Source organism: Trypanosoma brucei, chromosome 4 (assembly GCF_000210295.1).
Source record: "Trypanosoma brucei gambiense DAL972 chromosome 4, complete sequence".
Lineage (NCBI taxonomy): Eukaryota > Euglenozoa > Kinetoplastea > Trypanosomatida > Trypanosomatidae > Trypanosoma > Trypanosoma brucei.
The window spans coordinates 1,017,565-1,045,548 of NC_026737.1; the positions used below are offsets into that span (position 1 = coordinate 1,017,565).

Sequence of the window (27,984 nt, forward strand, 5' to 3'; positions counted from 1 at the left end):
ATCTTCCCCTTTGTCTTTCCTATGCCGCTAGGTGGTGCTTGCCACAAACACTTTGATTGGATCTCAACTTAAACAAGAAGGACTGTTTCTCTTCCCTCTTTACCCTGACTATGGATTTTTTTTCCCCCTCCAATAATATATGTATGTATGTATGTTTTTTTTTTTTTGCAGTTCCCTTATCTCTTAAATGGTCTTTTTCTGTTGGCTCTTTTATTTTTTCTCCGTTTGACGTTGTGCGACGCTCAGCTCTGCTTTGTCTTTTCTAATTCGATGGAGAGAGACCATGTTAGGGTTGAGTGTATACAAGAATGATGTGGTGATACAGCAGTAGTGAGAGTGGCATATTTTGTCAGCTTATGCGAGCATCAATCTTTAGTTAAATGTACGAGTGAAACGCACGCACATCAGTAAAACAAAATCCAAACAAACGACGAAGTTCTGTGTAATTGTCAGATGTGTGAAGGTGGAGGGAAATGTGTTAAGAGAACAGTGCAAATGCCTTATTAGTACCGTGCAGCATTCAGTGTGGAACTTAAAACAGGTGAGGAGAATGCGCTCAGTTCAACAAAAATCACGCACCCACTAGTGACATTTTCCATTGTTCAAATACCAAAGTGCATACACAAAGGATATCTCAAATCTTCGACTTTCAACCACTAAGTACTCTCTTCTCCCCCATTTTTTTTTTTAAAAAGGAAAGTCTCGTGCCATATAAATAAACTTAAAACACACACACACACACACACATATATATATATACAAATATAAATGTATGTATTGAAGAATTGCACGGATACTACAAACTCCACAACGATCGCACAGTGAGACTGTCACGCCACTCCAACATTAGCGGGTGAGTGGAAACTTGACTTGTACCCGCAACTGCCACCTGCACCGATCCAACGGAACCAAATGTAAACCAAATGAGCGGAAAGGTGGCGAATGGAAGTTTCTCTCGTAACCCCCGATCAGGGTAGCTGTTAGTAACCACAATGTAATGAAACACGCCATTGAATTGCTTCGCCCATGCCGAAACATTTTCCAACATCGACAGCATTACAGCGGTGAGCCGCTCGTCACCCGCATCCAAAAATGCCTCGTCATCAACAACAACTAACGCTGGCAGACTGCTGCCCACCGTCCAACTACTCAACTCTCTCACAACATCCGCCATGCTAGACAAATAAGCAAATTCAATACGAGTGAGCGCATCTTCGTTTAACTCTTCAAGTGGTGTAAAGGGTTTCGGCATTTTTTCATAGAGCACATGCTCCTGACAAAGGATAATCACACGTTCCTTTTCGCCTACTACCGTATTGATAACTGCTTGGAATGCAAACGATGTCTTTCCGCAAGATCGTGGCCCGTGTATAAAGCAACCATGAGCCACAAGTGGTGTAGGGGGTGCGTTAATTTCTTTTGGGAGGAATCGTGAGATATCTAGTGACATTTTCTGTATTCCTCCACGAATAATAATAATAATAATAATATATATATATATATATATATTATCTCTTCAGTTCTATGTTGTTGCCCTGTTTATATATTTATTTATTAAATCCTCCTCTTCTGTTATTCCTTTAGTGGGCACACACGTTTTGAGGGACACGCCGCTAGCAGCAGAACAAAGCGAGCGTAACGAAAGAAAAGCTATAAAATCTTGGAGTTATCAAAACACTTTCATAGCATAAAGAAATGAGCCCTTCCGCTTACATTCTCCATCCAGTGAGGATGATTCACACATTGCGTTACATGGAGATGCAATCACCCCTCGTTATGATTAGCGATAACATAAATGAAGAATTTTCATGGCGGTTACACCACCGAGCAAACTCTTCTCATTTTGTTTCATTTCGATATTCTTCCACTGACAAAAAGGAACAAACAATTGATAAGCTGAATATAATCTCTCTGCCCCAACACGATAGAGAGAATTTATGGCTCTTTAGCCATTTTTTTTCGCATGTTTTTTTTTTTTGTGACAACAGCGACCCGAAACTCGCACATTCCGACGTCCATGACCGAGACACCTAAGCAAAGTGCTGAATCTTACATACTAGAGAATTACATACACACACACGTATATAATATAATATAACATAATATAAATATATATATGTGTATTTTCCTGCCTGAGAGTTCGTCCATGTTCGCATGTTTTTTTTTTCATTTTCGAAATGACACGTCGCTAATTTAAGTCAGCAGCGGGGTGTGAAAGCGGGTAGCATTTTCATCCACTACCTTCTTCTTTCTTCTCCTTATTTATTTAATTTGTTTTTATTTGTTTTGAAGGCAATGACATAGCACCGATTTGTGGTCTAGAGGCTTCTGTTAACATGACGCAGCAATATATGCACATATTTTGTTTACAAGTGAAACACTAAATGGCGTATTTTAACATGAAAAAGAAAAAATTAAACAATATGGGAAGAAGAGCTACGTGTAAGGAAGGAAATAATAAAAATAAATAAAATATATATATATTTTAAAAATCAGGGCAGAAAGAGAACACAAAAAGAAGACAATAGGAAGAAAAGCGCTTGAACAGAAGTGCGGAAACCCTATTCAAATTCACCGTGTATATATAAATATAAATATAAATATAAATATAAATATAAATATAAATATAAATATAAATATAAATATAAATATAAATATAAATATAAATATAAATATAAATAAATAAATAAATAAATAAATAAATAAATAAATATATATGAGTGTGTGTGTGAGAGAGCGTGGATGGCAATGAAAAGAAGTGAAAAGTAAAAGAAGAAAAAGAAAAAAAACAAGGGGAAATAAGTGAAGGAGGTGGTGAATGACAAGAATACGAAAAGGAAAAGAAAAAAGCGATGATAACACTGCTGTGAAGGTAGCGGTTGGAGTGGAGGGAAGGAAGGGAGGCGGGAAAGTTATGGAAAAAAAAGAGGAGCAAAAAAAAAAAAAAGGAAAACAAAGACACGGAAGGGAAACAATGGTACTACTACTAATAATGATAATAATGATGAATATAAATAAATATTTATTTCAAAACAAAACAACACCAACAATGAAAATGAAAATGAAAATGATGATGATGACAGGATAGCAAGGAATGAAGGAGGGTAGAAATGGACATACGAAAGGGAGAAAAAAAAAGAGAAGAAAAAAAACGTACCCTGGGGGAAATCCCGGAAGTTTTGAAGGGAAGCAACATTCAACGGCAATTAATGAACAGTTTTTTTTCCGTTTTATTCTTTTCGCCCTTCAAAAGAAAAAAAAAAAAGGAACACCAAGCAGAGCAATGAGGGTAAAGAATAAAAAAAAAGTCGAAGCAAAATAAGACATATTAATGGCAAAAACGAAAACAAAAGAGCTAAAAATCGACCAAATGAATGAATTGAGAGAAAATCTTAGACGGTTAAGTCTTTTGTTTTTTTTCCCCTCCTTAGAAAAGTCAAATAATGAGTAAAATTTCCCCTTCATATCTTCGTGTGCATATTAGCCTACAGGAGCGCTCAACTATTTTTCTTTTTTTACTCCTTCCTTCCTTCCCTTTTTGTTGTTGCTTCTTTTATTTCATTTTGTATTACTTTCCTTATATATTGTACTATAGTTATTCTCATTGCTGTAGTTTTTTTTTTTCTTTCTTTCTCTTCCTTCAGTTACCTTTTCCCTCTTGAAACACTTATGTAAATAGATATATTCATTCAATTATTGCATTTCTTCCTTGTTTTATTCGTAAAATAGTGAAATGTCCGATGAATAAAAGGAAACATCACCAAAAAAAAAAAGAAAAAAACAAGACAAATGCCCGCAAGAATAATTAAAAAAAAAAAAAAGAGGCGACGCACATTTTTTTTTTTTTTAAAGGAGAAAATTGGAACGGACGTAACGCTGCGTGCTTGAGGCCTGCCGAAGCAGATGGATAAATACATAAAAGTAAATAATCACCAACAAAAATATGAAGTAAAAATAAATGAATTGGAAAAAAAAAACGGTAAAATATTAAAACAAATAAAAATATAAATGGTGGTGGGGGAACACGAGGGACGGGGAAGTTTCTTTGTTTGTTTTTTAAATGAAGGGGCATAAAATAAAATGGCCGAGTGCAACCAAATGTCTCCCCTCATATCATCGTTATTATTATTATTATTATTGCTGTTGTTATATTTTTATATGAATATGACTTCAAAGAGAGAGAGAGAAAAAAGGTGTGTGTGTGTGTGTGTGTGTGTGTGTGTGCGGGAAGTGAAAAAAAAAATGAAATAAGAAAAAGAAAACGGAACAAAAACAAAACAAAACGAAATATAACAATGAGCCAAAATGACAACAACAACAAAGAGAAGAACAAGCGTCTGTACTGAGCTGACGATGCACTCTTTTTTTTTTTTTTTGTTGTTGTCACTTACTAAAAAAAACATTGACAGAAATGATAAGGGATTGGATCATGTTCTCACACCCCCGTTCTATCGGTAGTTGTAATAAAAATAATAATGATTATGATAATAATAAAGATTACTATCGTTAAAGAACAAGAATAAATCGGATAACTGCATTTGTGCCCACATATATATTTACTTTTTTTTTTTTTTAAATTTCGTTTCTCCTCTATGCGTACAAGAATGTGCAGGCGCGTGGGGTCCATACATCAAGTGCGCTAAAAGGAATATACGTTGCAGAAGCAAATTAGTAACATTTTGAATATATAAATAAATAAACAAATAAATATGTACAGAAATACAAAAATATATTGATCCTCTTGTTCTTGTCTGTTATTATATTTTTCCTTCACACAGCGGAAGACACGAAGGAAATGCAACACGTATGTATGGGAAAGAAATAATAAGACGGGCACTTTGGAAGCAACACGGCAAAGCGGGAGTTGCGAGCCAAACAACAACAACAACAAAAACAATGACAACAACAATAACAATGACAAAGCAAACAGAAGGGTGGTGGGGGGAAATAGGAGCACCGAGAGCAAAACGAATCCTAAAATAAACGAAAGTTGAAGCAACAAACAGACAAAAAGAAAAAAAAACAAACGAAACACAAAAAAGGCAAACACAACAACCGGAAGAATAATAAGATGAATGCAAACAAAATGGCAAATCCACGGCATCACCATATTTGAGACGGGGTCCGGTGGTTTTCTTTTTTAAAATAATGCATTTTAAAGAAAAAGAAATAAAATCTAAAACAAAAAATGGTTCCCTGTCATTTAATGAACGCAATTACCTAACATATTTTTATTCGTCTATCGCCCACTCGTCTTTATTGTCTCTGTTTTACACGGCCTCTGCATCTCCGTAAGTTATACATGTTTTAAGGTTTATATAAATAAATGACAAAATATATAAATACTAAAACAACGCACTTAAGAGGTGTCGAGAGGGTTTATAAGCATACGCGTGTATGTGAGAAGTAAACGACAAACCGTGGCTTGAAAACCTTTTTTCTTCACGTTTTCTTCCCCCTCTCTAGAAAATGAATTCTGTTCCTTCGATTTTTCCCACCCCCCCCAAATCGAGCTCCTCATCAAAATAACACACACACACAAAAAAAAAAAAAACAGACAAAACAAAACACGAACAAGGACGCGCGCCCACTCCAACTGAAATATTTTCCCTTTCCCTTCTTTTATTTTTTATTTTTCTCCCTTCCCCTCACCTTCTGTGAGCAGAATGCGACTTACTTCGGTACAACTAAAAAGAGAGATGAGGTTGCAGAACAGGGAGATAAATAACTCCTTCCCCCACCTCCAAAGCAACAAAAGACGACAAAACGGGAGGAAAACAACAACAACAACAACAACAACAACAAAAAAGAGGACAGCTGCAAACACTCACACTCACTCATATATATATATAGACACACACACAAACATACATATACATATACCGACGAAAAAGAAAAAGAAAGAGCAAACGAAACACAATAAAGAAAGAACAACAACAGCAACAACAAAGGAAGTGACTGATACATTTAATTGCTAAAGAACTCAATGATATTTTGCACCATCGGCGATGTGGTGGACGCATTTACAGCCGAGAGAACGGACCGCCTTGTTGCCGCAATTTTCTCTGCCTCTGGTGGTGACAACAAAAGCTCGTGCTTCTTCAAGGAGTTGATGTGCGTCCGGAAGCGTCCTTCCACTGAAACCAAAACGCAGCGCTCAATTTCCTCTCGGCTAATGAACCGAGCAATTTCCCCATCAGATTCCGATCTTCCCTGTGCTGCGGTGTCTGTGAGGGAACTAACACCGGTTGCTGCGGTCTCCCAACTGCCAGTGGCTGCCAGGGAATCGACTCCGTTGGACTGAAGCGACATATTCATTTCAGACCAGCCGCTAGTTCCCACTTCCCTTTCGCGAGGTGACGGAAGAAATGAAACAAATGCGCGGCTGTTGGTCGAGCGCTGCCGCCTCCTTAACCCAAGCGGTGTTGAATCAATCTCCAGCTCATTTATGGTAGCGTCCTCCGGCATGGGTTGATCGTCTCGCATTCGTATAGGCGCACTGACGCTCACGCAGCTGTCCGGCAGACGCTTTTCAAATGTTGGAAGTACCGCATGGAAGTCGGGTTTTATCAACACCTCACTCTCCTCATCCATTTCCCCAATCTCACTGAAGGTGCGGAAGGTGAGAGGAGTTTGAAAGCAGCCGTCATAAGCTGTTGAGAGTATGGACTGGTTTGATCGTGTCTCCGCTAGGGAGAAGGAAGCCTCCCTTACCACAAGGTTGTCAACAGCATGGTTTACAAAGACGGAAACATTATTGCACGCATCCTTCAAGGAGTGGCGCCCCTGTGGTGTCGCTCTAGATTTATCGTTTATTCGTCGGTAACCATCAAGAATTTGTTCAACAATGAATTGCAACCTGTCCTCACTGACACTTCTTCCCATGGGGACCGCGGAGAGGATGCGTGGGCGGTCACTGATGAAACCGTAGTGCGTGTGGGGATGCTGCCGTTGCGCTAAATGATGCCGCTCATTCACCACTGGAATATCCCCGCCCACTGCCAAACAAGGTGTTTGTGGTGTTAGTACATCGGGAAGTAATGGTGTATTTTGCACTCCCTCTTTAATGCTGGCGTCCGGGCCGGGTTGCGGCTCCTGCTGCTCGTCCTTATCAACCACGTCTCTGCCGTACAAAGTGCACAGGAAGTCTACTACATTGTTCAAGAAATTCACGTTTCCCGATGACTTTTTTCGGGTGGGGTGCATTGCTCTGCTTGCTGCTCCGCTTGAAGCGTTAGTATCGTCCGTGAGAACCGAAACTCGATGACCGCTCGATGATCGACGATGCAACCGAGTATTGACGACATCTTTTGTAGCGGTTGATGGGTCCTCTCCTGACTTCTCAACGGTCAATCTTCGCACGCCTTCATCTCCTCTAGCTGCTTCCTCATTAAAGACTGGTGGAGTTATCGGTTCCGAACCTGCCGACATTTGGATAAGTGTCGGAGGGTAAAACAGAAAATTTCCTGAGTAACGGGCCGCCAACAGACTTGATACTTCGGCGATTCAAAGAAGTAGCAAAAAACAAAAAAAAAAGAAAGCGATGCAAAAATCTTGAGGAAAAGGGGGAATTCATATGTAAGCTGAAGGTGAGGAGTTAAACGAAGGAGCACCATCATTATCGTAGGATACAATGATCACATAACATTGCTCCTGAAACTGCTGTACTTGGGTCGAAGGGAACCATGAGTCAGAGGTTCGTTGGTAAAAATGCAAAAGAAAAGAAAGTTAAATCCTTATTTTTGAACGAATGGGAGGGGGGGGGGGTGCCCCCTCAACTCTTCTCTTTCCTTTCCCTCTCCTTTTAATTAAGTTAGGGTTCCCCTTTGCTGTCTACTGCTTCCTTAATTAAAGGAAGCCCATCCTCTCACACCTGACATGCAACCGCCTTTGGGGGAATAAAACAGAAACCTAGCAAACACTGTTTAGCAGGTGCAAACAAGCGCATATGTATATGCGTATTTATGTATTTAGTACATGTGTTAACGCAGGGGCGGGCGTCCACAAGCGCGAGCGCAAAAATGAGAGGAATAAACTGTTTGAGAGACATTACACACTGCTACGCAAGTGACACCCGTATAAGGTTGAAGCCTTACTAAAGCCGTTGGGACGTCGCTTCTGATCGGCTGGAAGAGCATGTCGAGCAAATTTCCATAATCATTTCACTGATTTTCACCAGCATCCGTGCCCGCCTGGCACGGTGTTCGTCCGTCACTGATAAGTCATAGAGGAGAAGGTTGGCTGCACATCCGACACTCTGCTGCACGTCCCGCTGACAAAAAGCCAACGCAGCGTTGATGAGCTGATCCCCGCTGAGCCTTTTCCGTGCAGCCTTATACAGCGTCGTTACACACGTCTTTGTGAGTAGTTTCATACTGGATATACAGGCCCACTTTGAGGTTCGGAATCGGTCGATCTCCCGCCTGAGAGGAACCCTTGTTAAGTGCTGACGAGCGACTGCGGCGTATTGTTTGGCGACCAAAGGCATGAAACTCCGCCCACCGCGCGTGCAGACCGCGTCCACGATTGCCGGTCGTGCGGCCTCGAGCGTGGCGTCATCGCCATCCACAAGTGGCAGAAGAATTTTGGCCAAACGCAACCGTCGCCTGTTCTTCATTTCTTTCCTGAGCTCACCATCGAGGTATAAACGCGAGGTGAAGTGAAGGGTCCACCCCAGACGACCGATGAAGGGCTCCCAGTGCCTTGCGCCAAGAATCTCCTCTATGTTGGAGTATGAACCGTCGCCCACACGGTTGGGGTTTACTTTTCCACTTGTGTCATATTCGATGCGACACCGTTCGTCACTCAGCACATTGTAGGCATCCAAAAGACGTTGAAATCGCTGCGAGGCGTCTGCATCGCCAATATTCCTGTCCGGATGCAGTAGTAGTGCCTTGTGGCGGTAGGCTGATCGAATTTCATCTGCCGTGGCTTCTCTACCCACTCCCAAAATACTGTAAAAGTCCTCTCCCAATTCTCCATCCTGCTGTTCAGTAGAGTCAGCATCAGCAGCGTCTTCCTCATTAGAGTCAGGGGACAAGCTTTTCTTTACCCAGTCCATTATCTTATTCTTCCGCTTGCGAGACTTACGGTAGATGTCATCATCCGTTGGAGGAAGATCAGCCAACATGTCATCCAAGTGTACATCGATCCACTTCCCATATATTTCGCACCAGTAGCATCTTCCCCGTACTGTTTGCTGGAGAGCAGCTTTTGTGTTCATCACACCACGGCCAAGTTGTCGCGCGCCCATCACCACGCCAGCCAAAGTTCCACCCGCAAGTGTGACAATACCGGCGCCGAGCCCTTTAGCGACACCAACGGCGCCTTCTTCTTTCCCGGAAGCTATGGTCGCTGCAATGAGACCACTCATTCCCATGCCAACTCCTACCACCACATTTCTGGCGGCATCGGCTACTCCATGTCCAACATGTTTAGGCACACTGTCAGCAAAAGGGCTCCGCAACAGAGAAAGCGGTACTCGGGGTACATTCGTATTTTCTGTCCCCCTCCTCCTTCTCCTTCCGCTTGGATTGCATCCGTTGCTTTTCCCCATGTTTTCAACTGTACATAAAACAAACATATGGGATAGTAATAGTTGCGGGGTGATGACAAGTGAGGTGTGATGAGAATACCAACCGCTGGAAGAACCACGCAGAACACTACACAAATGCACACACGTATATGTGTATGTGTAAAAGAACAAATATTCTTTTATTTTAAGAGAGAGAGAGAGGAGGGGGGGGGGAACATCCAGACCATTTCAGAATTTGTACCAACACTCCAAGTGTCGCCGGTTTGCGTACCGTATGCCGCTGAGAGTTACCTGTGCACGACTGTCCTGTCGTCACACAAAGATTTGGAGGAAAGAACAGCGGGTAAAGAGGAGTCGGCATCGCTTGTGTTTCCGTGCAAGGCAAAAGAAAAAAAACGGGAAAGAAAACAACAACAAGCAAAAACAAAAGAAGGGAAAACGTCATGCGACCGCAAACCGCCAAGCGGAAAGGGGGACTCCGCACGACGGTTAAATGAATTAATTATCAGCGGTGTTCGCGCAATTCATTAAATTATTGAAAAGTGGAGATTCGTGCAACCTGTCATTTTTGTTTTTTGTGACGCGTAGTTTGTCACTCAACAAGTAATATGACATATTTTTGTGTGTGCCATGTGACTTTCCTTGAAACTACGAAGGGGAAGAAGGGTTCAGAATTCTCAATTTGTGTAAATAAATGAACTAATCAGAGGAAAAAAAAAGGGGAAACAGGGAAGAGATAATAATAATAAAAGAACCGCCACAATTCCGTGGCTTAAAGCTGAGCAGGTGACAGACATATGCGAGAGTTATGCAGTGATAGAAAAAAAAATAGCAGTCCGCAGTGGGAGCGCACACCTGGTCAAAAAAAGTAAAATAAAGAAATAAAAAGAAAATTAGCCCTTTCCGAATTTCTCAACGCCCACCCAAAGTTGTGGAGTGTACTGGGCAAAAAAAAAAAATAAAAGACAAAAAGTAGATAAATACAACAACAAGCACACCAATAAATAGGAGGGAGAGTAAAAGAAATCAGAAAAAATATTAGGGAAAAACATTGAGGAGGAAAATGACGGTGACGAGTGGGGGAATATGAAACAAAGAGAATATATATATATATAGGAATGACACGCATATTATCTTTTTTCTCTTCATTTTCCCTTTTGACACTCCACTTAAATCATTCGCTCTTTTCGTCCCCTCACCCGATCGCCATCATTAACCAAACTTTGATATCGCAGGCTGTGAAATTGCTCAAGACCGGACAAAACGAGGGAAAATAAAACAAAAAAAAATAGAAAGTTGAGAAAGGTGTTGACACCACACATTATATTAAATACAAAAAAAAACAATGAACGATGCTCATCACAGTGGTCAGGATACCTGCCAGTGGTGCACGATGGAAAGAAGTCCATGCGAAGGCCTTCCTCTACTTTTTTCCCTCTTTCGAAACGCATTATTACTCATTTATAAGACATTAACAACAATAACAACAACAAAATAATTACAAAGATATTATTTTTTAAAGTTAAAAAGAAACTAGGGTAGGGTAGAGAGGAAAACGAAACAAAACAAGCATAAGAAAGGTGATAGCATACAGTTGTGACCACTTTACCTTAAATAGAAATTTACTTTCTCTTTATATCTCGTTACACCCAGGGGCTTAGTGGGAAATAAGCACTTTCTCAGCTCTTGTCAGCGCCTCAAACTTAAGAATTGAGTCCGCCGCATGCTGGCACTTACGTTTAGTTTATGTTCATCCCCTGGCTGTATCCAAAATGGTGGAGCCGGTGCCGAACACAATAAGAAACACACCGCACAGCAGCACCACATAAGTCGTAATGTAATATAAGGGCCCAACTTTCTGCCATGTGAAGCCCCCTGAGTACATAATCAACAACGCGGGGAAGACGAAACCCAGTGAACCACCACACACAGATCCGGCAATACCAAACACGGTGGTGATCTTCGGGATGAATATACTCAAAAGCAAAACAAGGAACGACAGTGTAATGACTGACACGCAATGCTTCCAAAAGGGTAGAGAATCCGCAGTCTTCCCAACGACGTCATACAATGCATTACGGCACGCCATAGCAACTAGGGCATAGGATACGCATAGTTTGATAACGACGCCAATCATACCAACCATTACAGCCGGCTCCTTTACGGGGTCGTACATAAGCAAAATAGAACTGGTTGCGGTCTTACCAAAGTCCATGTAACCGAAAAAGGCAGTGATTATGTACATTATACAGCAAAGGGTATTGGCAATGATGGCCGCAATAACAAACTTACGTACTGAACGATCCTTCATGTCAATATAAACTTCGTACGCTGTAATCTGCGATATGAATGCGAACATAAATACTCCCATTCCCTCAATGGCCTGGAATCCGCTGTTGAATAGGATGATTTCGGCATCTTCGCTCTTGGTCACACTAACATTCTTTATATTCTCCGACAAGCCATTCATGCACGAGTGCACAACGATCACAATGACAAAATACACCATGAAGGTAACGGCAAAAGTGGAGACGTACCGAAGGGAGTCGATGTGACGCGGAATCGTCAGCGGAAGCATAAAACATGCCCAAACCACCGCCATGAGAAGACGATTACCTGATTTTTCCTTCAGGAAGTCCGGCGCATTTGTGCCTTTCAAAATGGCAGACAAAATATCTCCCACTGAAATCACGTAGGCAACACAACCACTAAAACCGAGTAGCGCTCGAATGCCAGCAAGAACATACGCAGCCCCGCGGCCGAGAAGTGCGCGAGTTGCCCTCTCGAAGGTGGGGGCTCCTGAGCGGTCGGCTGCGACTGAGAGGTTGTGCATCGTGAAAACCGTTACGGAAGAGATGAAAATGAGGTAAAACATTCCCATGATAAGGCCGGTACTGTTGGCCGCCGGAGGCATCCCGAAGATTCCCGCACCGATTGTTGTTGACGCCATGTTAAAAGCACTGGCCGCAATGCCACCCGGAGGCAAAACAGTGGCGACGCACAAACTCACCTTCGTAAAGAATGTGTTTCGCCCCTTCTTCACGTTATCTTCGGTCTGCACCGGTTCATTGGAGAGGTTGTTTGGCGTTTGCACTTCTTGTTGTTGCTTGGAGTTGCTCATTGCGTCTTGCAGTCGATTAGCACTTTTAGGGACTTCTTTTACCCACAGAGTTTCGGGAACAAAAGGATGAAAGAGAAAGAGCATGAGGAAGTGATGTGCAAGGAAAGTTAGATATGCACAAGTTGGTGCGTACCATGTCTGAAAGTTTATTGAAGAAGATGCAAGCACACACCTGGAGAGACGCAAATGACGTTCGCCTCCCTTCGTTTTGTGCTTGAGCTGTGCAGCAGTTGCCCTGATGATTGTAATGCACACGAGGTGATTTCCATACCAACGTTGAATAGAGTTGTTTGAGGGCAAATTCACTTGCCACTGGAGTTACAAACGCATAAAGTCGTTTCGGCATGCTAGTGATTGTTTGCTCACGTTTCTTGTCGATTGCGCCACTTCTTCAGTACCATACGACTTCATGCGAGATGAAGAGCGGGGAAGACTTCTGCAAGACAAAACTTAAAATGTTGCAGTGCTTTGAAGCAGAGTGGACATACACATAACTTTGCTCCTTGACACCACAGCTAGGAACGCAGCGCCCCAAAGTTATGAATTACATATGAACTTGATGCACTTGATGGAAGCGGCACCGCGTGAATGCCACTACTGAAAGTGTATGAAAGGAAAGAAAAGACAATAAGAATTTTAGAGGAAAGAACAAAGAAGGGGTTAATGTTTCGCAATTACCATTTAACCTAGTGGTATACCTGAGATAATAAAATCAGCGGTGCACCGAAAGAAATGCTGCACAGCCTGAGCACCGAGGGAGGAAGTTGAGGTAAAAAGAAAAAAAAAAGAAACCATAAAACAAAAAAGAAACCGAAAGGGACCCTCGAATGGTATCGCAGAAGCAGCATTTGGAGATGAGTGGACGCATGGAGTCGGCAAACTTGATGGCTTTACCACCGCTTTATTCAACGGCAATGGAGCCACCGCCTCCAGCCGCATCGCATAATACAGCCAAATCACTGCAATTCGCACCTCTGCTTGTTGTATTTTCTAATCGGCGGACGTAACGAGGGAAAAACGATGGGACCCCAACGAGTTGACAACGACAAAAGAAAAAAGAAGAAAACAAAAGAATTTGAGCAGGAATTTTTTTGGGAAAAAGAGATGAAATTTGCTTCACATGTTGTAAAGATCAAGTACTTTAATCGTTCCACAATGCAGTGGCGAAGTAAAAGATGAAAGAAGACCTACCACCAAACCAATGAAAAAAGAACCGAAAGTGGTCCGCTCATTCGCTACCACTGCTGCAGCAAAAAAAGAGGGAAAATGAGTGGAATGCGAAAGGGTGGAGACAACTGTTGCCGAAAGAGTGAAGACACGTTGGTGGCGGTTAACTATCCTCCGCTGCGTTCAATGGTAATAGGCAGATAAGTAACAAAACATCTGATTTATTTATTTACTTATTTACTGACTCTCCTCCTTTACCTCCTTTTTTTCTTCAATAGGAACTTCAAAGCCGCCGGTTAACCAGTTATAGTGCCCCATATACTCGCACCCGTGCCGAAAACAATGCCTACAACACCACAAATTAGTAAAACATATGTCGCAAGATAATGTAAAGACCCAACTTTCTGCCATGTGAAGCCCCCTGAGTACATAATCAACAACGCGGGGAAGACGAAACCCAGTGAACCACCGGTAATCGAGCCAGAAAAACCAAGGACGGTGTTAACATTGGGAATGAATAGACCCAAAAGCAGTGCAGCAGTGGACAGCACGATGACTGACACGCAATGCTTCCAAAAGGGTAGAGAATCCGCAGTCTTCCCAACGACGTCATACAATGCATTACGACACGCCATAGCGAGCAGCGCATACGAAGCAACCAGCTTTACAAGCACGCCAATCATACCAACCATTACAGCCGGCTCCTTTACGGGGTCGTACATAAGCAAAATAGAACCGGAAACAGCACGACCAAAGTCCATGTAACCGAAAAAGGCGGTGATTATGTACAGCGCAGTACACAGGGACATGGCAATGATGGCCGCAATAACAAACTTACGTACTGAACGATCCTTCATGTCAATATAAACTTCATACGCCGTGTCCTGACAAGTGTAGGAAAACATAAATACTCCCATTCCCTCAATGGCCTGGAATCCGCTATTAAAGAGAATGATGGCAGCTGTATCACTCTTTCCAACACTAACATTCTTTATATTCTCCGACAAGCCATTCATGCACGAGTGCACAACGATCACAATGACAAAATACACCATGAAGGTAACGGCAAAAGTGGAGACGTACCGAAGGGAGTCGATGTGACGCGGAATCGTCAGCGGAAGCATAAAACATGCCCAAACCACCGCCATGAGAAGACGATTACCTGATTTTTCCTTCAGGAAGTCCGGCGCATTTGTGCCTTTCAAAATGGCAGACAAAATATCTCCCACTGAAATTACGTAGGCAACACAACTCGTAAAACCATCAAGCGCTCGAAGAACAGCAATGGCATAAGCAACTCTACGACCCATGAGGACAAATGTTACGCTTTCATATGTGGGTGCTTTGGAGCGGTCCGCTGCGAGGGCGAGATTACGCATGGAATAGATAGTCATGCAACTAATAAAAAAGAGGTAAAACATTCCCATGATAAGTCCACTGCTACCGGCCGATGACGGCAAGCCAAAGATGCCAGCGCCCAGCGTTGTCGCTGCGATGTTGAAGGCACTGGCGATTGTACCTCCGGGAGGGATGAATGCAGCAAATTGTTTGCTCTGCTCACCAGGAGGTTGCTTCCCTGATTGGGGTTCGTTTGATTGAACATTTTGACTGGTTTCACAGTTTCCAACGTTATTATTGACAACGGTGTGACCGATCGGCTCGAAACAATTGTGAGGTACGGTGTTGCTTGTATTTTCTCTGGCAATACACATTAGATCTTACAGCTAGTAGCGTTTTCCCCTTCCCCACTGTTTAACTTACCTAGTTGCCTGCGACTCGTCTTTTAGGTACCGTCTAAGGCAATAATTTGAAGGAAAATGCAAACGGAATAAAAACAAATACCGAAAGAAGAAAGGGGACGGGAAGTGAGGGTTGGTGTGGAAAGAGTTGGTCGGCAGCGATGCAACCACCTCGTTATGAGTAGGGGGATGAAGGAAGCATATGTCAAAGCGTGTAGCTCATTGCGTCGAAGGATGCCTATACGGCAGAAAGGGTGTATTCCAAGTGACCACGGCATCCCATCCACGCTATTGAACCCTTTAATTGAGTACCATGGTTTCACCCCAAAGATTCCTCGCTTAATCGTCCGTTTAGTCTCATTCATATTTAGATTTGCCGTTTGTGGTGCAGCATCCCCATTCAAGAAACTTACCGAAAGGCGACAATACAAATGTTTTCTCCTGTTACACTCGACTCGGCGTACTGACAAAGATAGGTCCGCCGGAATCCACTTTGTTTTAAGTATTCAAGCCGGAAAGCGTCAATTACTCTTTTACAACACATACCTGTGAGGCGTCGCTCAGCATCCACAGCTTCTCCACTCACTGCCCAAGAAGACATGGAAGTTATTGCGGCGAACTCTCTCTCACTAAACGTATGGTTGGTACCAGGAATCGCGATTCGGCCCCTGCGACACTCGCTCGGGGATAACAAGGCATTTATATGCTTCAATTCACAGCGTTGGTGACAGCATGTAGCGAAGACAACGGCACACACAGAGGCAAACCCTTCCGTGTTAAGATTAGGTGCTGTAACGCACGAGAGAGCAAAGTCTGTGCATGCTCCACAAAGGTGTTTGCCGAAGGCCACCCACTGTTCTTCCACCGGCACTGACTGCTTGATGGCGTTTGTGCATTGATCGGATGTACTGCTTGTTTCCTCTCTGGACCGTTTACATGCGGACGCACCACATAGTGCTTTTGCCAAATCAAGGTCCTTTATATTGATGCGCAATCGAACGAGCGGAAGGCGACTGTTTCGAACACACGCATCGGCTTTGCGCCGGAAATTATCCATATCTACAACTACAATACGCGGAAAGTCTCCATTGTCAGCACTAAGGGCCTCATTCACGGCTGTCCGCCCTTCCTTTCTCTCCTGAAATCCGGGATGACTATGACAATACCGGATAGACCCTGAAAGCAAAGCATCCTGCAACGAAACAGCGAGACCAGCTTTGCCTGCACCTAATTCAAGGAAACCGGCTATTCTAACATATGTGTTTCCAAGATTCCCCCGCCCCTCGGCGTAACCGCGGATGACCGTCTGCACGCAACGAAGCAAAGCCCTGTGCTGCGGCCCATGTTTGTTGGAAATTCGTCGCGTTGACCCTGTGCTGCTGTTATCTTGAAAGGGCTCCTGACATTCCTCCGCAAGAAGGACAATCCGTGGCTGGATAACATTAAAGTAGCACTCCCTTACGCGTGTGATGAGGTCCTCCAAAACCACCGTGTCCATATGATGATGTGTGAAGCGTTCCTTTTCCGATTCCTGGGAAGTGACACAGTAGGCCACGCCTTTGCACGCATGTAGGTCCTTGCTATAGTATGGGAGCTTGTCAACAACAAAGCGTAGATCAGGACATACCTTTACGTGCTTTTGCAATTTATCGGCATAAACAGTGTGGTTTGGGTTGATGGGACACGGGACCCGCTGGAGGGCGCGTGAAGGTCCCGTAGAGACGCCCTCACCAGCAGTTCTCCCCGGGCCAACGGCTGAGCCCGAGCTGCTCAAAACGACAGCAGGTGTTGTTTCCCCCGTTGTGGTGCCGTTCACATCGTGAGTGGGACAATAGCGCCCACCGGCTCGTTTGGCCGTGCGACAGAACCGGCGCTTGTGCGAGAGGTAAAAATCGCATGCCACAGCGTCAGGGTTATGAGTGGGGCGCATTTGTCCCTTTCCGGTCCCTTCGCCTTCCTGAGTTGTGGCATCCATTTAATCAATACCTATGGTCAAATGCCGGTAAATGCAACTACTTTAAGGCCAGTGTCTAACCAAATAACCGTCGCGGTATCCAGCACTTCACACACGCAATTCACAGGGCACCCCTGCCACCTGCTCGGACGATATACATGTAAGAAAAAAAAGAAGGGCAGAGGCGACAGCAGAAAGAAAATGTGTAGGCGCACAAAAAAGTTTAAATAAAATGCTGAGTGGAGTGAAGAAGCGCAGCTACAACGTAATGGAAAGAGACATATTTAGAAGTACGCGAGACACTTTTTTTTTCTTCCCTCTTTGTTTCTCAAGGTGGAATGAATGTAAGATACATATTCACGCTACCATCGGGTTCATATGTTTATATATATATATTATTTTGAAAAGTATATGTATATATATATATATATATATATACATATATGATGCACCGGAATGCACCCTACGCGGTTGGCGCAGTAAAATTGCGAATACATGTCTTTCCTGTCTTCGTATCGTTAGAGTTCTCCCAGAAAAAAAAATGCGGTGGAGGTAATTTCTTGTGTTTCTACTGCAATTAATAAACATAATCGAAAGAAAATATACATTGAAAAGAAAAAAAAAAGGGCCTCATATAACAAGAAAAAAATTGGTTCTTGTGATAAAGGATGTGAAAGTAAGGGTGAGGGGGTTTGTTAGAAAAAAATCTGTAGTAAAAGAACAACAGCAGTCAAAACACCGACCGCATGTATGATTTCGCAACAAATAGTCGTGATGATCACTGATGACTTTTACCATCGGGCAGTGCCCGCAGAAGCACCAAAAGTAAGAACAAAAACATAAAACAAACAAACGAGCAAGCAATAAGATTGACAAACAGCAGCAGCATTGACCTCATACAAGAAAAACAATTTCTGGGGACTAAACACAATATGAAGAAGGAGGAAGAAGAAAATCCAAACCGCGGTGCGGCTTTGAAAGAGGGTCAAATAGTGAGAAAACAAACAGACAAAACAAACAAATACCATCGACATAAACTGAAGTGAGCCCCCTTTGCCCGCTAATATAAAGCCCTTCGACACTAAAGGCGTGACACATCACTACCGGCACGACCATAACAATGAAAACATATACGGCCAATGATGTTTTGTTTTTCTTTTGTCATGGTTTCTCTCGTACAACTACGTAAGCACCCCATTCTTGGCAAAGACAAAGAGAAGGAAACAAAAAAAGAAGGAAAGGAAAAACAAAAAAGGCGTGCCTCAAACCCATCCGATTGCCCTTACGTCATTAAGTTCGTTCATCGCTCTCATTTTTTTCCCACCATCTGGAAGGTAATAAATGGGCTCAAGAGGAACGCGACATGTTGGCAAGCTCTTACGCATGTACGGGGGTTTATGCCTGTCGCTTGGGCGGAGTCGATCCATCTCTGACTTGAGCGGCTTGAAGGAACAACAGGTTACAACTCCCCAAGCATAAATGTAGCGATAATGAACCCGTGGCTTCAGAACATCAAGAATAAGTGCAAACATAGTCTCCGCTTCACTCATTAGGATCGATCGATCCATGGCCTCCTCCATCAAAGTAACGATAAGAGAGATGGCGTTTTGCTCTTCCCGTAGTGTTTCGGTACGCGTAGAGTCCTCTTCATAGACAATTTTGTCTTGTTCCCGCTTGATACGGAACTCGCGTTTCATTTTCGCGACGCAGTCATCGGTGCCGTCGTCATCCTCTTCTTCTTCCTCATCGGCGCTTTGGTTATTTCTTCCCGATTCACCTCTTTCCACAATGAGAATTCCGTTCCGTTCCAATTCCTCATCCCATAGCATTTTGGTGAGGCCGCGGTACCATCGGTGCTGCAAATTGGCACGCGCAAACTGTTCGCCGTCCTCAAGAGGAATTAAGAATGCATGAAGGCGATTTTCCTCGGAAGCTGAGTTATCCCCCTCCAAGACGTGTTCCGCAGGCGCAGGCAGTTCTGTTTCCGTGAGTGTACGTTCTTCTTGATCCGTTACTCTGCTCGTTTCTTCCGTATTATCCATATTTACACCTTTATTATTATTGTTTCGGTATTGGTATGCTCCTAACTTTTCACCTCTCCTCTTCTTTATTTTTTTCGGCTAAAATATGTGATGCTTTTCTTCTTACCTTTTGCCTTGTTTATTTTTCGTTATTATCTTTGCTTTTAAGAAAGTATGTCCCTAGGTATATAATTTTGCATGATATATACGTACACACATACACGATAAAAAGGGGGAACACAAGAGAGGAAAAAAATATATTCAGATCATTATGAGACGGGGAGTACAAACATCATGCAAGCCAGCGATGGCCTTCCTTTAAAAAATAAAAACACCAAAAAAAAACCAAGACAGTGCTTTTGTGTAGGTTGCGGACAACAAGGGGTTCTTTTTCTTTTTCATTCGTTGCCACGCATTCGTCCCTTATGGAACTCTCAGAACCTTTGCGCTGGAAGGCAATGCCCTTTGGTATTTCCTCTGTCTATTATTTAACCCCTTCTCTCTTCTTTTTAACATGAACTGGAACCAGTGTTAGTGAATCAACAAGAGGGAGGGGGAAAATCCACAAGAGGAAGGGGCAGAGGACCGTTATGCGTTGCTCTTTATTTTTTTCCCCCTTTTTGCATTTTCAACTCTAACGAATATCCGTATGAAAACATGAAGAGGTCGCATACCGATGGAAGAGGTAAACACCCCTTGTACCACTTCGTCTTCTCATCCCTTCCTTCAGCTTCTCACTGTTTCCCGTCAGATACGTCAAGTGTCACTTGACGCCCAATCATTGATGAGTCCGTTGCGGCCACGACGCGTGTGAGCACCGCCGTCCCATGTTCGTTGAAGGAAAGCGGTGAGAACATAAAGGACCCGAGGTCGTTAAACCACAAAACCCAATTATGGTGCCGCCACACGGTACGGCGGTGGGTGATGGATATCAATGAGATGCCCAGCTGCTTGCACATGCTGTACAACCGCTCCTCTATCTCAATATCCATGTTGCTGCTGCACTCGTCAAGTACGGCAAAGTGCGGCCGGTGGTAAAAGAGACGCGCAATCGCGAGTTTCTGCATTTCGCCTAACGACAGCAGACCGTCAGACCACGAGAAGACGGTGTCCCACGTGATGTGCGGCCTTGAGAGTATGTCTTCCAGCTTGGCCATTTCAAGACATTCGTACAGCATGGACTCACTCACTTCGAGTTCTGATAATTGCTTCGGGTACGTAATTTGACTGCGCAGCGTGCCACAGGGGACATATGGTCTTTGTGGTACGTAGTAGATTTGATCCATACGAGGCTTTACAATACGACCACCATGAAGCGGCCAGAGCCCAGCCAGAAGCCGTAACAAAGACGACTTACCGCAACCGTTGGCGCCAACAATGAGGAGATTCATTCCTGGTTTCACGTGCAGCGTCAGTCCCCGGCACAACATTTCGTTGGTTGGGAGAATAATGGGCACATTCTCAAATGCTATGTAGTCGCCACGCACGATCTCACCAGCACTGCCCTTCGGAGCGTCGTCCAGTGCTCGTCTACTCGTCCGTTGAACCTCCGCAGCGTGTTGAATGCTTTCTTGGAGCTCGTAAATTTCGTCACTTAAGGAACGCAAGACAAAAAATCCCCTGCAATTCCTCACAAGTCCACCAATCCCCTGCGAAAGCTTCATGAAAACGTAAGAAGTCTCTGCAAAGAGAGCAAGGAGATCTTGTCCGCTCGTCGCCTCCGTATTCCTGGAGAGGACAACTCCCAAACACACGAAGTTACTCAGTATCCTCGAGCCGTACTTCAGGAATAAATTTTCCATCAAACCATAACGCCCCTGCACAAATGCTGCCCGACTCCTATGCTGCACAATCGACTCGAGATATTGATTCATGAGATTTCTGTGAAACAGTTGTCCTTTGGACATCACTAACTCCTCCGCGTATTTCAGCAGTCGGTTATGCGCAGTGATAAGGGTACCTTCGCGGCTGAGCTGCTCCGCAACAAGGTCTTCCATATCGGGAGAAAACTTTTGGGCAATAGCTACAAATAATGCGTAGTAGCCAATCACCATTGCTAGCGTTCGTGACCCACTGGTGGAACCCACCTTGTACGAAAAGGCGACAATGTTGATTAGTGGTTCCAGGATAGACGTGAAAAACCCCGCGACGTTTCTGGACCAGCTTGCGACGTGTCGTGTAATGCGTTCGTCAATGTTTTTTACCGAGTGCGAGCTAGCGACGGCAAAGAAGACATCATTGTTAAGATAAATGCGATGCAAGTGATGGGCCAGGTTAGACTGCAACCGCAGACCCAGCATTCCTACGCAGTACCTCAAGGTTGTGTTCGCTAATGCAACGGGAGCAAACCAGCACAATAGCAATCCAACGACGCGCACCACCGTAGCGGGGTTGCCGCTTATAGCACTTTTGTCCACCGCCGCTGCAACGCTGGTGATACGTAACGATAGAAACGTCCTCGAAATGAGGAGGAGAGAAATTATCATCAGCATTCCACTTTCCCGTGAACGAATGGACGGAATGGCAATCTCAAGTAAGGCAAGAAAGCGCCGGACTGCTGCAGCAAACGACTGAACTTTCACCTTGTCCTGTGCTTGCGCTTCCTTCCCGTTCACACTGCTCGCTGGTTTTGATCTTTCAGCCTTCAGTGGGAGCGGTTTGTTAGACCGCAACCCTGCAGAGGCTGCAAGTATAGCAGCAACGCCGCCAGTCAACATGCATGCGCACAACTCGTGGTTTCTGCTCCTAGACGCGATGTATTCCTTGCATAGCTCAAACACTGTCATTTTTCCCTTTCCCTTTCCCTTCTCCGTCTATTTTTCTTTTTTTCTTCACTAGATAAGGACCCCACTGCTACCAGTGGCACAGGGGAAGGGAAAAGAGCAGTGAGGGAAGAATGATCCTTCCCTTCGTCACTACACTGACTGTCTCCCGTCTATTGCTGTTGGCGTTGAAGTTGTTGTTGCGCACGCCAGGTGTATTTACAAGGCGAATTTGATGAAAGAAACACATGAACGTAGAAGATGATGATAGACATACACTACGGAGGAACAGGCATGCATAAAACTGTAGGTAGCCCTACTATCACACAGACCAAATTCAGCGATTAAATTGATCACAAAAGGAGTGGAAAAACTAAGAAATACAGGTACACACACACACACACACACATATATATATATATATCCATACACATATAAATGCGCAGATAACCCGCATTACTGTGACTGCAGTATGCGGGGTGCCACACATGATCAGTACAAAAAGAAACACACGGCTAGGTAACTGGTTAACAACTGCAGTAATTAAAAAAAAAAGTTTACTCAATCTCCTAAAGTGGGGGTGTTGACGTTGTTGGAGTGGCGAGTGAGACCATTTGTCGTGCCAATAACTCAAGGCATCAATTTTGGAAGGAGGGATGGGCGGAATGATCCATGCGAACCAAAATAAGGACACAACGAACACAAGAAGCAAAAAAAAAAGAAAAAAAAACCAGTTCGCAAGAACGGTACTAAAAAGTCGAGTATGCATTTGCTTCGGTATGCGCTGCTTTCCTACACCGCGAAACCCAAGAATCGTTCGAACTGCAGGAGGAGGGATGATGAGGGGAAAGGGATTAGGAAAATGGGGAAAAAAAACTACAGCTGAAACGCGTACTTACTTATCCCTTCCCCTAACCTCCACTTATCTGACTGCTTTCCGTGCATTCCAGGGGTACGTCCATTTCGCTAAATAGCCTGTTGAGCAAACCACGAAGCATGGCATTTTCCTTGTAAAGAGCTGACACCTCATCCTGCGTTGATATGAACCCAGCGGTGTCCAGCGTGACTGTGCCGGGTGTGACACCTTCTGTTGCGACAAGTCTGAAGCTGAAGTCCTTACATAATATATTTTTTTCAGGTATCGATGGTGTTACTTTCATTTCAGGGGGTAATGCGATGGAGGAGGGAGGGACGTCACCGTGATCAGAGTTACATAATGTCCACATGCACAAATTTCCTTGAAGAGCTACTAAACACGGTTGTAATCTAGGAAATACACGAACCGCGGTTTGGCAGAGCGGAAGCACTGTGGTATTAATTAGCAACAACTGTGCCTCCGCAACCATCCGCGTATTGTAAGGAACCTCAACAGGCCTCACACTCGGCTCATTTATAAACTGCGTTTGGCGTTGATAAAGACCGAACCTTTCACTTGCCCAGTACCTGCTCACAGCAGCGGTACGCATAGTAAAGGCATGTTGAGCGAGCGCAATAAACAAGCGAACAAACTGATGACGAACTGGGGCTGCGTGTAACCGCGGGGATATGCCGTCAGCTCTTTCGATATCTCCAGCATAAATCAGGCATTCCAGCTGCGACAGCGATTCTTGAGGCAGTAGGAGTGCCCTCATGGTTCGGAGAAGTAGATCACGATCCTTCTCTTCCCAGTGTGCAGAAAAGTTAAAGTAACACCGTCCCATCAACCTGCAAATTGTCTCATAGTTGCAATAGCTTTCCAGCATTTCTTTTTCAAGAGAATTCGGATAGACACTCGCGACATCACGTAATTGGGCATCTGACGACTTGTGAGTTTCACTTGGGGGGACGACATACCGATACATCGCGCATAACGCCGACGTTGTGGTGGCGATCCTTTCCACTGGTGTCATACGTTCCAGCATCCCTGAATGGAACATAAGGCTATAGAAGAACTGCATGTTGTCCGCTGCACGGTCAGCGCTATGAAAAGGCCCACTCCCAAATCCATTCTGAATGTGAAGCAGCAGGCGTTTCCACGCAGTTAAGGATAAGTCCGGCTCTGGCATGCCGTCGAAAAGTTCAGAGTCTTGAGCAATAGCACAACCAACCTGAAAGAGGAGCCCACCCTGCTCCGATGCGCCGCAGTTTTTCTCAGACCAGATATCAGCGTCGATGTCACCAATAATACGTAGAAGGTTAATGTTGGGGGTGACAGTGGTGTCACATGTTTTGTCATCCGCATTCCAACTGCGGGAGAGGAGCGGTCCATGCAATGGCATCATGGCTTCATCCGCCGAATTCTGCGAGAGGCGGACTACGGCTGCCGGGTTTGCCGCCACCGCAACGTCAGAGCACTGTGGCTCGTTGATGTTAGAGAAAACTGCCTCCCTTTCCGCCTTCGTAACATTCGCACGCAACTCCGCTCCCTTTAACGCGTCATTTGCAACATCCAGTTGCACCTGCAGCTGATCTCGTTCTTTGGTTACACGTTCTAATGCGTGTCGCAGCAATTCCGCGTCGCGGTCTGCCGTAGTGCTCTGAGCACCATTCTCAGTTGCCTTGGTCATATCACTATCACTAATTCCGTCCAGGTCACGACCTGCATTTGAGGAATTGGCAGCGGCGGTGCCCTCCTGTCCAGCCAGAGCCAAGAGAGCATTGGTTTCACTGCGAAGGTTGTTGCACTCCTGCTGCAGCCGCTGTACGTTGGCATCATGCTCCACATGGTTCTCCATCATGCGGGAAAGTGCACCCTCCAACTCCGCACAACGGCACTCACATTGCATGCGCACCTCGACTGCATCAGATAACTCCGTGGAGAGCGATTTGATATTTTTTTTTAGTTTACTAATGAGGAAGTCCCTCTTCGTTATTGCATGCCGCTGCTCCGACCACGCCATCTGAAGCCTATTCGCAAGATCGAATAACGACTTGCCCCACTCGTGTTGATCTTCTTCCACACTTGTAAGTGTTTGCGACAACATAGCGCTTGCTTCCCCGATATCCACATTTTCTTGCGAGGCATGATCACTCCACTCCTCAAGGTGACTTTCAATGAAGTGGATTATGTCGCGAGCAACACTCCACTCATCAGCACCGTCACGTGAGGCAGACTCCGCGCGGGCTTCCAGCTCTGGAAACAATGCGATGGCAGTACTCACCAATTGTTGTACCACTTCATCCAATTCCGCCAGGACGGATGGACTGCGGTGCGTTCCGTCATGAGCTTCGGCGATGTCGCCTCCGTCATTATCAGGCGCGCGTCCTGCTTTATTTTTCGTGCCCGGCCCACGGGACTTGTACGAAATGGAGTGAGTCTGGCTTATATTGGGTGGCTCCCCCGGTGCATTGTCCGCCACATTACCCGCTGGTTCATCTTCCTTTTTCTTGTTGAGTGTCATTTCAATTTGTATTTCTTTGATGGTGTCTTCTTGTTTCATGCAGAGAAGCTCTAATTTGTGATTCTCCCGCAGCAACTCCTCGACACGCCGCTGCGAGGAGGCGAGCAGTTGCCTGGCTGTACTTTCCTGCAACCCATCGGTATCAGGCGGCATATGCGGGTTCGGTGTGTTGCTGCGGTCCAATGAAAGTGCTCTGGACGCTACAACATTACTGAGTGAGCGTCGCAGGCTGCTGATCCGTTGCAGAGCATCAAATGCCGGGGCTGGCGAGCCGGGAGAGGCAACAGCCGTCCCCACTGCTGCAGTTCCTACAACCTGCTCGCATGCCATGGATGGCCGCTGGAAGATATGTTTTTGAGACATCACGATAAGAGGCGAGGCAAGAACCAAACCGCAACTAAAATAATAATAATAATAATAATTCTAAAAAGCCACGTGCGATCAGGCAAGCTAGTCTCGAGAAATATACAGGGATTATAGGGTGATTTGTATTCACACGACGTGTAGTAAGAAAGAAACAACCGGAAAAACAACTGATGACACAAGAGAGAAAGCAATGAAGCACCTGTAATGCGTAAAAGGAAAAACAAAAGCGTATATGTGAAATCGTTCGCACCTTGCTAGAGTATGAACATGCAGGAATCAACAAAGACCACTTAATTTTCTTTAGTTTTTGATGGACGGGGAGGGGGGAACGTGCGACATCCAGGGAAAGAAAGGCAAAATTAAAAAAAAATCTATCGGTTGGAACGTTTGCCGGAAGCTGGAGTCGTGCATTTGACATCATTAGCTTCGGCCAAGTGGACGCCATTGCAAAGGTGGATGGGAGAGAAAAGCGCGACTGTGTATGAAGTGAAGGAAATCGCGTACGAACTGCACAACGCGCGTTTTTTTTCCCCCTTTACCACCTAAGTTCCCCCGTCAGGTTAGACATCATTGAATGCAGACGTAAACGCTAATGCTACAAAGGTCGCTAGAACTTTCCACGTTTTGAAAACAAACCAACAAACAAAACTACATGTGTCGTAGCGCCCAACTAACCTTTTCATGGTTGGGTGACCACCCCCACTTTTGAACGATACTGTCTCCTTCCAAGTTTACCGATAACAGAATTGAGGAAAAAAACCCGCTGATGATGTTTTTCCTTCCAATAAGCTGAAGATGGAATACTGGTTATTTCCTTCACATACACAAGCCTATGCATTAAAATATGTGCGAGGAATCTTTGATTCAAATGAGGTTGGGTCACATAATACTCTTCTTCTTTATAGAGGGTATATACACTATAGCTTACTTCCGCCGGGCTGAACACTGTACCTCCAGACGAACTTTGCCTCTTTGCATTGTTCCCTCACAGCTTTTGCAATGCGGTCCCGCTCTTGAGTGTTTGCGGCAAGCGCAACCACAAGGCCACCCCGACCTGTGCCTGACATCTTTGCTCCAAGTGCCCCGAAAGTTCTACAACACGTTGCAATGGCGTCCAACTCAGGGCATGAAACCGTTAGTTTTTGGCATAGGGTATGGTTTATGTTCATCAGTTCCCCAACGCGGCGCAAATTCCCGCTCTGCAGTGCCTTCTTTGCTTCACGGACACACGCATTGTATTGTTCAAATAAGTCGTCAAACCACGACGGCTGAGCGGCCTTCAGGCGCGCAACATCGGCTACGACCTTTGTCGTACTTGCGGTAATACCGGTGCTGCAAACAATGATAGAAAGAGGTTTACCGAGCGCCAGGCGACTGAAAACCGATTTCTTCAGCGCACGGCGGAACAAAATGATCCCACCGTAAGTAGCTGCTGTGTTATCGACGCCGCTTGGAGTTCCATGGTATCCACACTCGCCTGCGTACGCACTTCTGTTCACGGCTTCTTCACTGAGGTTGAGGGTGTACAACTCATTCAGCGCTCGTGAAAGCGAAACAACATCACTTGCGGAGGCGCCAATGCCGCTGCTTGGAACAAGCGGACCACCGAGTTTCACAAGCAAGCCGTCTTTACTCGTGTCAATGTTCAGGTGGCGTAACACAAGCCCGTGCGCAACCCGCTGCTCTTCCCGCTTCTCTTTGATGTAGCCGGGCACCGCAGGTCTTTCGTCAATAACCTCCACAACGTTAGGTTTGTGCTTCAATCGAGAGATTTCACATGTTGTATACTCGTTAATACCTGCTACAATGCTCTCAGCACCGTATACAACAAAATGCTCTCCGAAGAGGATCACTTTGCCGTAGCCGATATGATGGCGCGTCGTTTTGTCCTTAACAGCCACGTGCATAACTTCTCGATACACTTCAATGTAATCCCTCC

General features: G+C 44.7%; 14 protein-coding genes across 14 annotated transcripts; 1 reads left to right on the top strand and 13 right to left on the bottom strand.

Annotated features, from left to right (window-relative positions):
* Positions 1 to 796: 796 nt before the first annotated feature.
* TbgDal_IV4070 (hypothetical protein, conserved) lies at positions 797 to 1,450 on the bottom strand (the record flags this gene model as incomplete). Its single annotated transcript, XM_011774694.1, has 1 exon — positions 797 to 1,450. The coding sequence occupies one exon, from the start codon at positions 1,448 to 1,450 to the stop codon at positions 797 to 799; it is 654 nt and encodes a 217-aa protein (XP_011772996.1).
* Positions 1,451 to 1,695: 245 nt separating this feature from the next.
* TbgDal_IV4080 (hypothetical protein, unlikely) lies at positions 1,696 to 2,034 on the top strand (the record flags this gene model as incomplete). The annotated part of the gene is made up of 1 exon (XM_011774695.1): positions 1,696 to 2,034. The coding sequence occupies one exon, from the start codon at positions 1,696 to 1,698 to the stop codon at positions 2,032 to 2,034; it is 339 nt and encodes a 112-aa protein (XP_011772997.1).
* A 2,605-nt stretch (positions 2,035 to 4,639) lies between these two features.
* On the bottom strand, positions 4,640 to 5,110 carry TbgDal_IV4090 (hypothetical protein; the record flags this gene model as incomplete). Its single annotated transcript, XM_011774696.1, has 1 exon — positions 4,640 to 5,110. The coding sequence occupies one exon, from the start codon at positions 5,108 to 5,110 to the stop codon at positions 4,640 to 4,642; it is 471 nt and encodes a 156-aa protein (XP_011772998.1).
* Positions 5,111 to 5,967: 857 nt separating this feature from the next.
* On the bottom strand, positions 5,968 to 7,431 carry TbgDal_IV4100 (hypothetical protein, conserved; the record flags this gene model as incomplete). Its single annotated transcript, XM_011774697.1, has 1 exon — positions 5,968 to 7,431. The coding sequence occupies one exon, from the start codon at positions 7,429 to 7,431 to the stop codon at positions 5,968 to 5,970; it is 1,464 nt and encodes a 487-aa protein (XP_011772999.1).
* A 664-nt stretch (positions 7,432 to 8,095) lies between these two features.
* On the bottom strand, positions 8,096 to 9,583 carry TbgDal_IV4110 (chaperone protein DNAj, putative; the record flags this gene model as incomplete). Its single annotated transcript, XM_011774698.1, has 1 exon — positions 8,096 to 9,583. One exon carries the CDS (start codon positions 9,581 to 9,583, stop codon positions 8,096 to 8,098), a length of 1,488 nt encoding a protein of 495 aa, XP_011773000.1.
* A 1,702-nt stretch (positions 9,584 to 11,285) lies between these two features.
* On the bottom strand, positions 11,286 to 12,740 carry TbgDal_IV4120 (amino acid transporter, putative; the record flags this gene model as incomplete). Its single annotated transcript, XM_011774699.1, has 1 exon — positions 11,286 to 12,740. One exon carries the CDS (start codon positions 12,738 to 12,740, stop codon positions 11,286 to 11,288), a length of 1,455 nt encoding a protein of 484 aa, XP_011773001.1.
* Positions 12,741 to 14,119: 1,379 nt separating this feature from the next.
* On the bottom strand, positions 14,120 to 15,535 carry TbgDal_IV4130 (amino acid transporter, putative; the record flags this gene model as incomplete). Its single annotated transcript, XM_011774700.1, has 1 exon — positions 14,120 to 15,535. One exon carries the CDS (start codon positions 15,533 to 15,535, stop codon positions 14,120 to 14,122), a length of 1,416 nt encoding a protein of 471 aa, XP_011773002.1.
* A 436-nt stretch (positions 15,536 to 15,971) lies between these two features.
* On the bottom strand, positions 15,972 to 17,537 carry TbgDal_IV4140 (hypothetical protein, conserved; the record flags this gene model as incomplete). The annotated part of the gene is made up of 1 exon (XM_011774701.1): positions 15,972 to 17,537. The coding sequence occupies one exon, from the start codon at positions 17,535 to 17,537 to the stop codon at positions 15,972 to 15,974; it is 1,566 nt and encodes a 521-aa protein (XP_011773003.1).
* A 1,241-nt stretch (positions 17,538 to 18,778) lies between these two features.
* On the bottom strand, positions 18,779 to 19,558 carry TbgDal_IV4150 (hypothetical protein, conserved; the record flags this gene model as incomplete). Its single annotated transcript, XM_011774702.1, has 1 exon — positions 18,779 to 19,558. One exon carries the CDS (start codon positions 19,556 to 19,558, stop codon positions 18,779 to 18,781), a length of 780 nt encoding a protein of 259 aa, XP_011773004.1.
* Positions 19,559 to 20,271: 713 nt separating this feature from the next.
* On the bottom strand, positions 20,272 to 22,323 carry TbgDal_IV4160 (70 kDa peroxisomal membrane protein; the record flags this gene model as incomplete). Its single annotated transcript, XM_011774703.1, has 1 exon — positions 20,272 to 22,323. The coding sequence occupies one exon, from the start codon at positions 22,321 to 22,323 to the stop codon at positions 20,272 to 20,274; it is 2,052 nt and encodes a 683-aa protein (XP_011773005.1).
* A 349-nt stretch (positions 22,324 to 22,672) lies between these two features.
* Positions 22,673 to 23,068, bottom strand: TbgDal_IV4170 (hypothetical protein, unlikely; the record flags this gene model as incomplete). The annotated part of the gene is made up of 1 exon (XM_011774704.1): positions 22,673 to 23,068. The coding sequence occupies one exon, from the start codon at positions 23,066 to 23,068 to the stop codon at positions 22,673 to 22,675; it is 396 nt and encodes a 131-aa protein (XP_011773006.1).
* Positions 23,069 to 23,210: 142 nt separating this feature from the next.
* On the bottom strand, positions 23,211 to 26,042 carry TbgDal_IV4180 (hypothetical protein, conserved; the record flags this gene model as incomplete). Its single annotated transcript, XM_011774705.1, has 1 exon — positions 23,211 to 26,042. The coding sequence occupies one exon, from the start codon at positions 26,040 to 26,042 to the stop codon at positions 23,211 to 23,213; it is 2,832 nt and encodes a 943-aa protein (XP_011773007.1).
* Positions 26,043 to 26,076: 34 nt separating this feature from the next.
* On the bottom strand, positions 26,077 to 26,490 carry TbgDal_IV4190 (hypothetical protein, unlikely; the record flags this gene model as incomplete). The annotated part of the gene is made up of 1 exon (XM_011774706.1): positions 26,077 to 26,490. The coding sequence occupies one exon, from the start codon at positions 26,488 to 26,490 to the stop codon at positions 26,077 to 26,079; it is 414 nt and encodes a 137-aa protein (XP_011773008.1).
* Positions 26,491 to 26,962: 472 nt separating this feature from the next.
* On the bottom strand, positions 26,963 to 27,952 carry TbgDal_IV4200 (mevalonate kinase, putative; the record flags this gene model as incomplete). Its single annotated transcript, XM_011774707.1, has 1 exon — positions 26,963 to 27,952. One exon carries the CDS (start codon positions 27,950 to 27,952, stop codon positions 26,963 to 26,965), a length of 990 nt encoding a protein of 329 aa, XP_011773009.1.
* Positions 27,953 to 27,984: the final 32 nt, after the last annotated feature.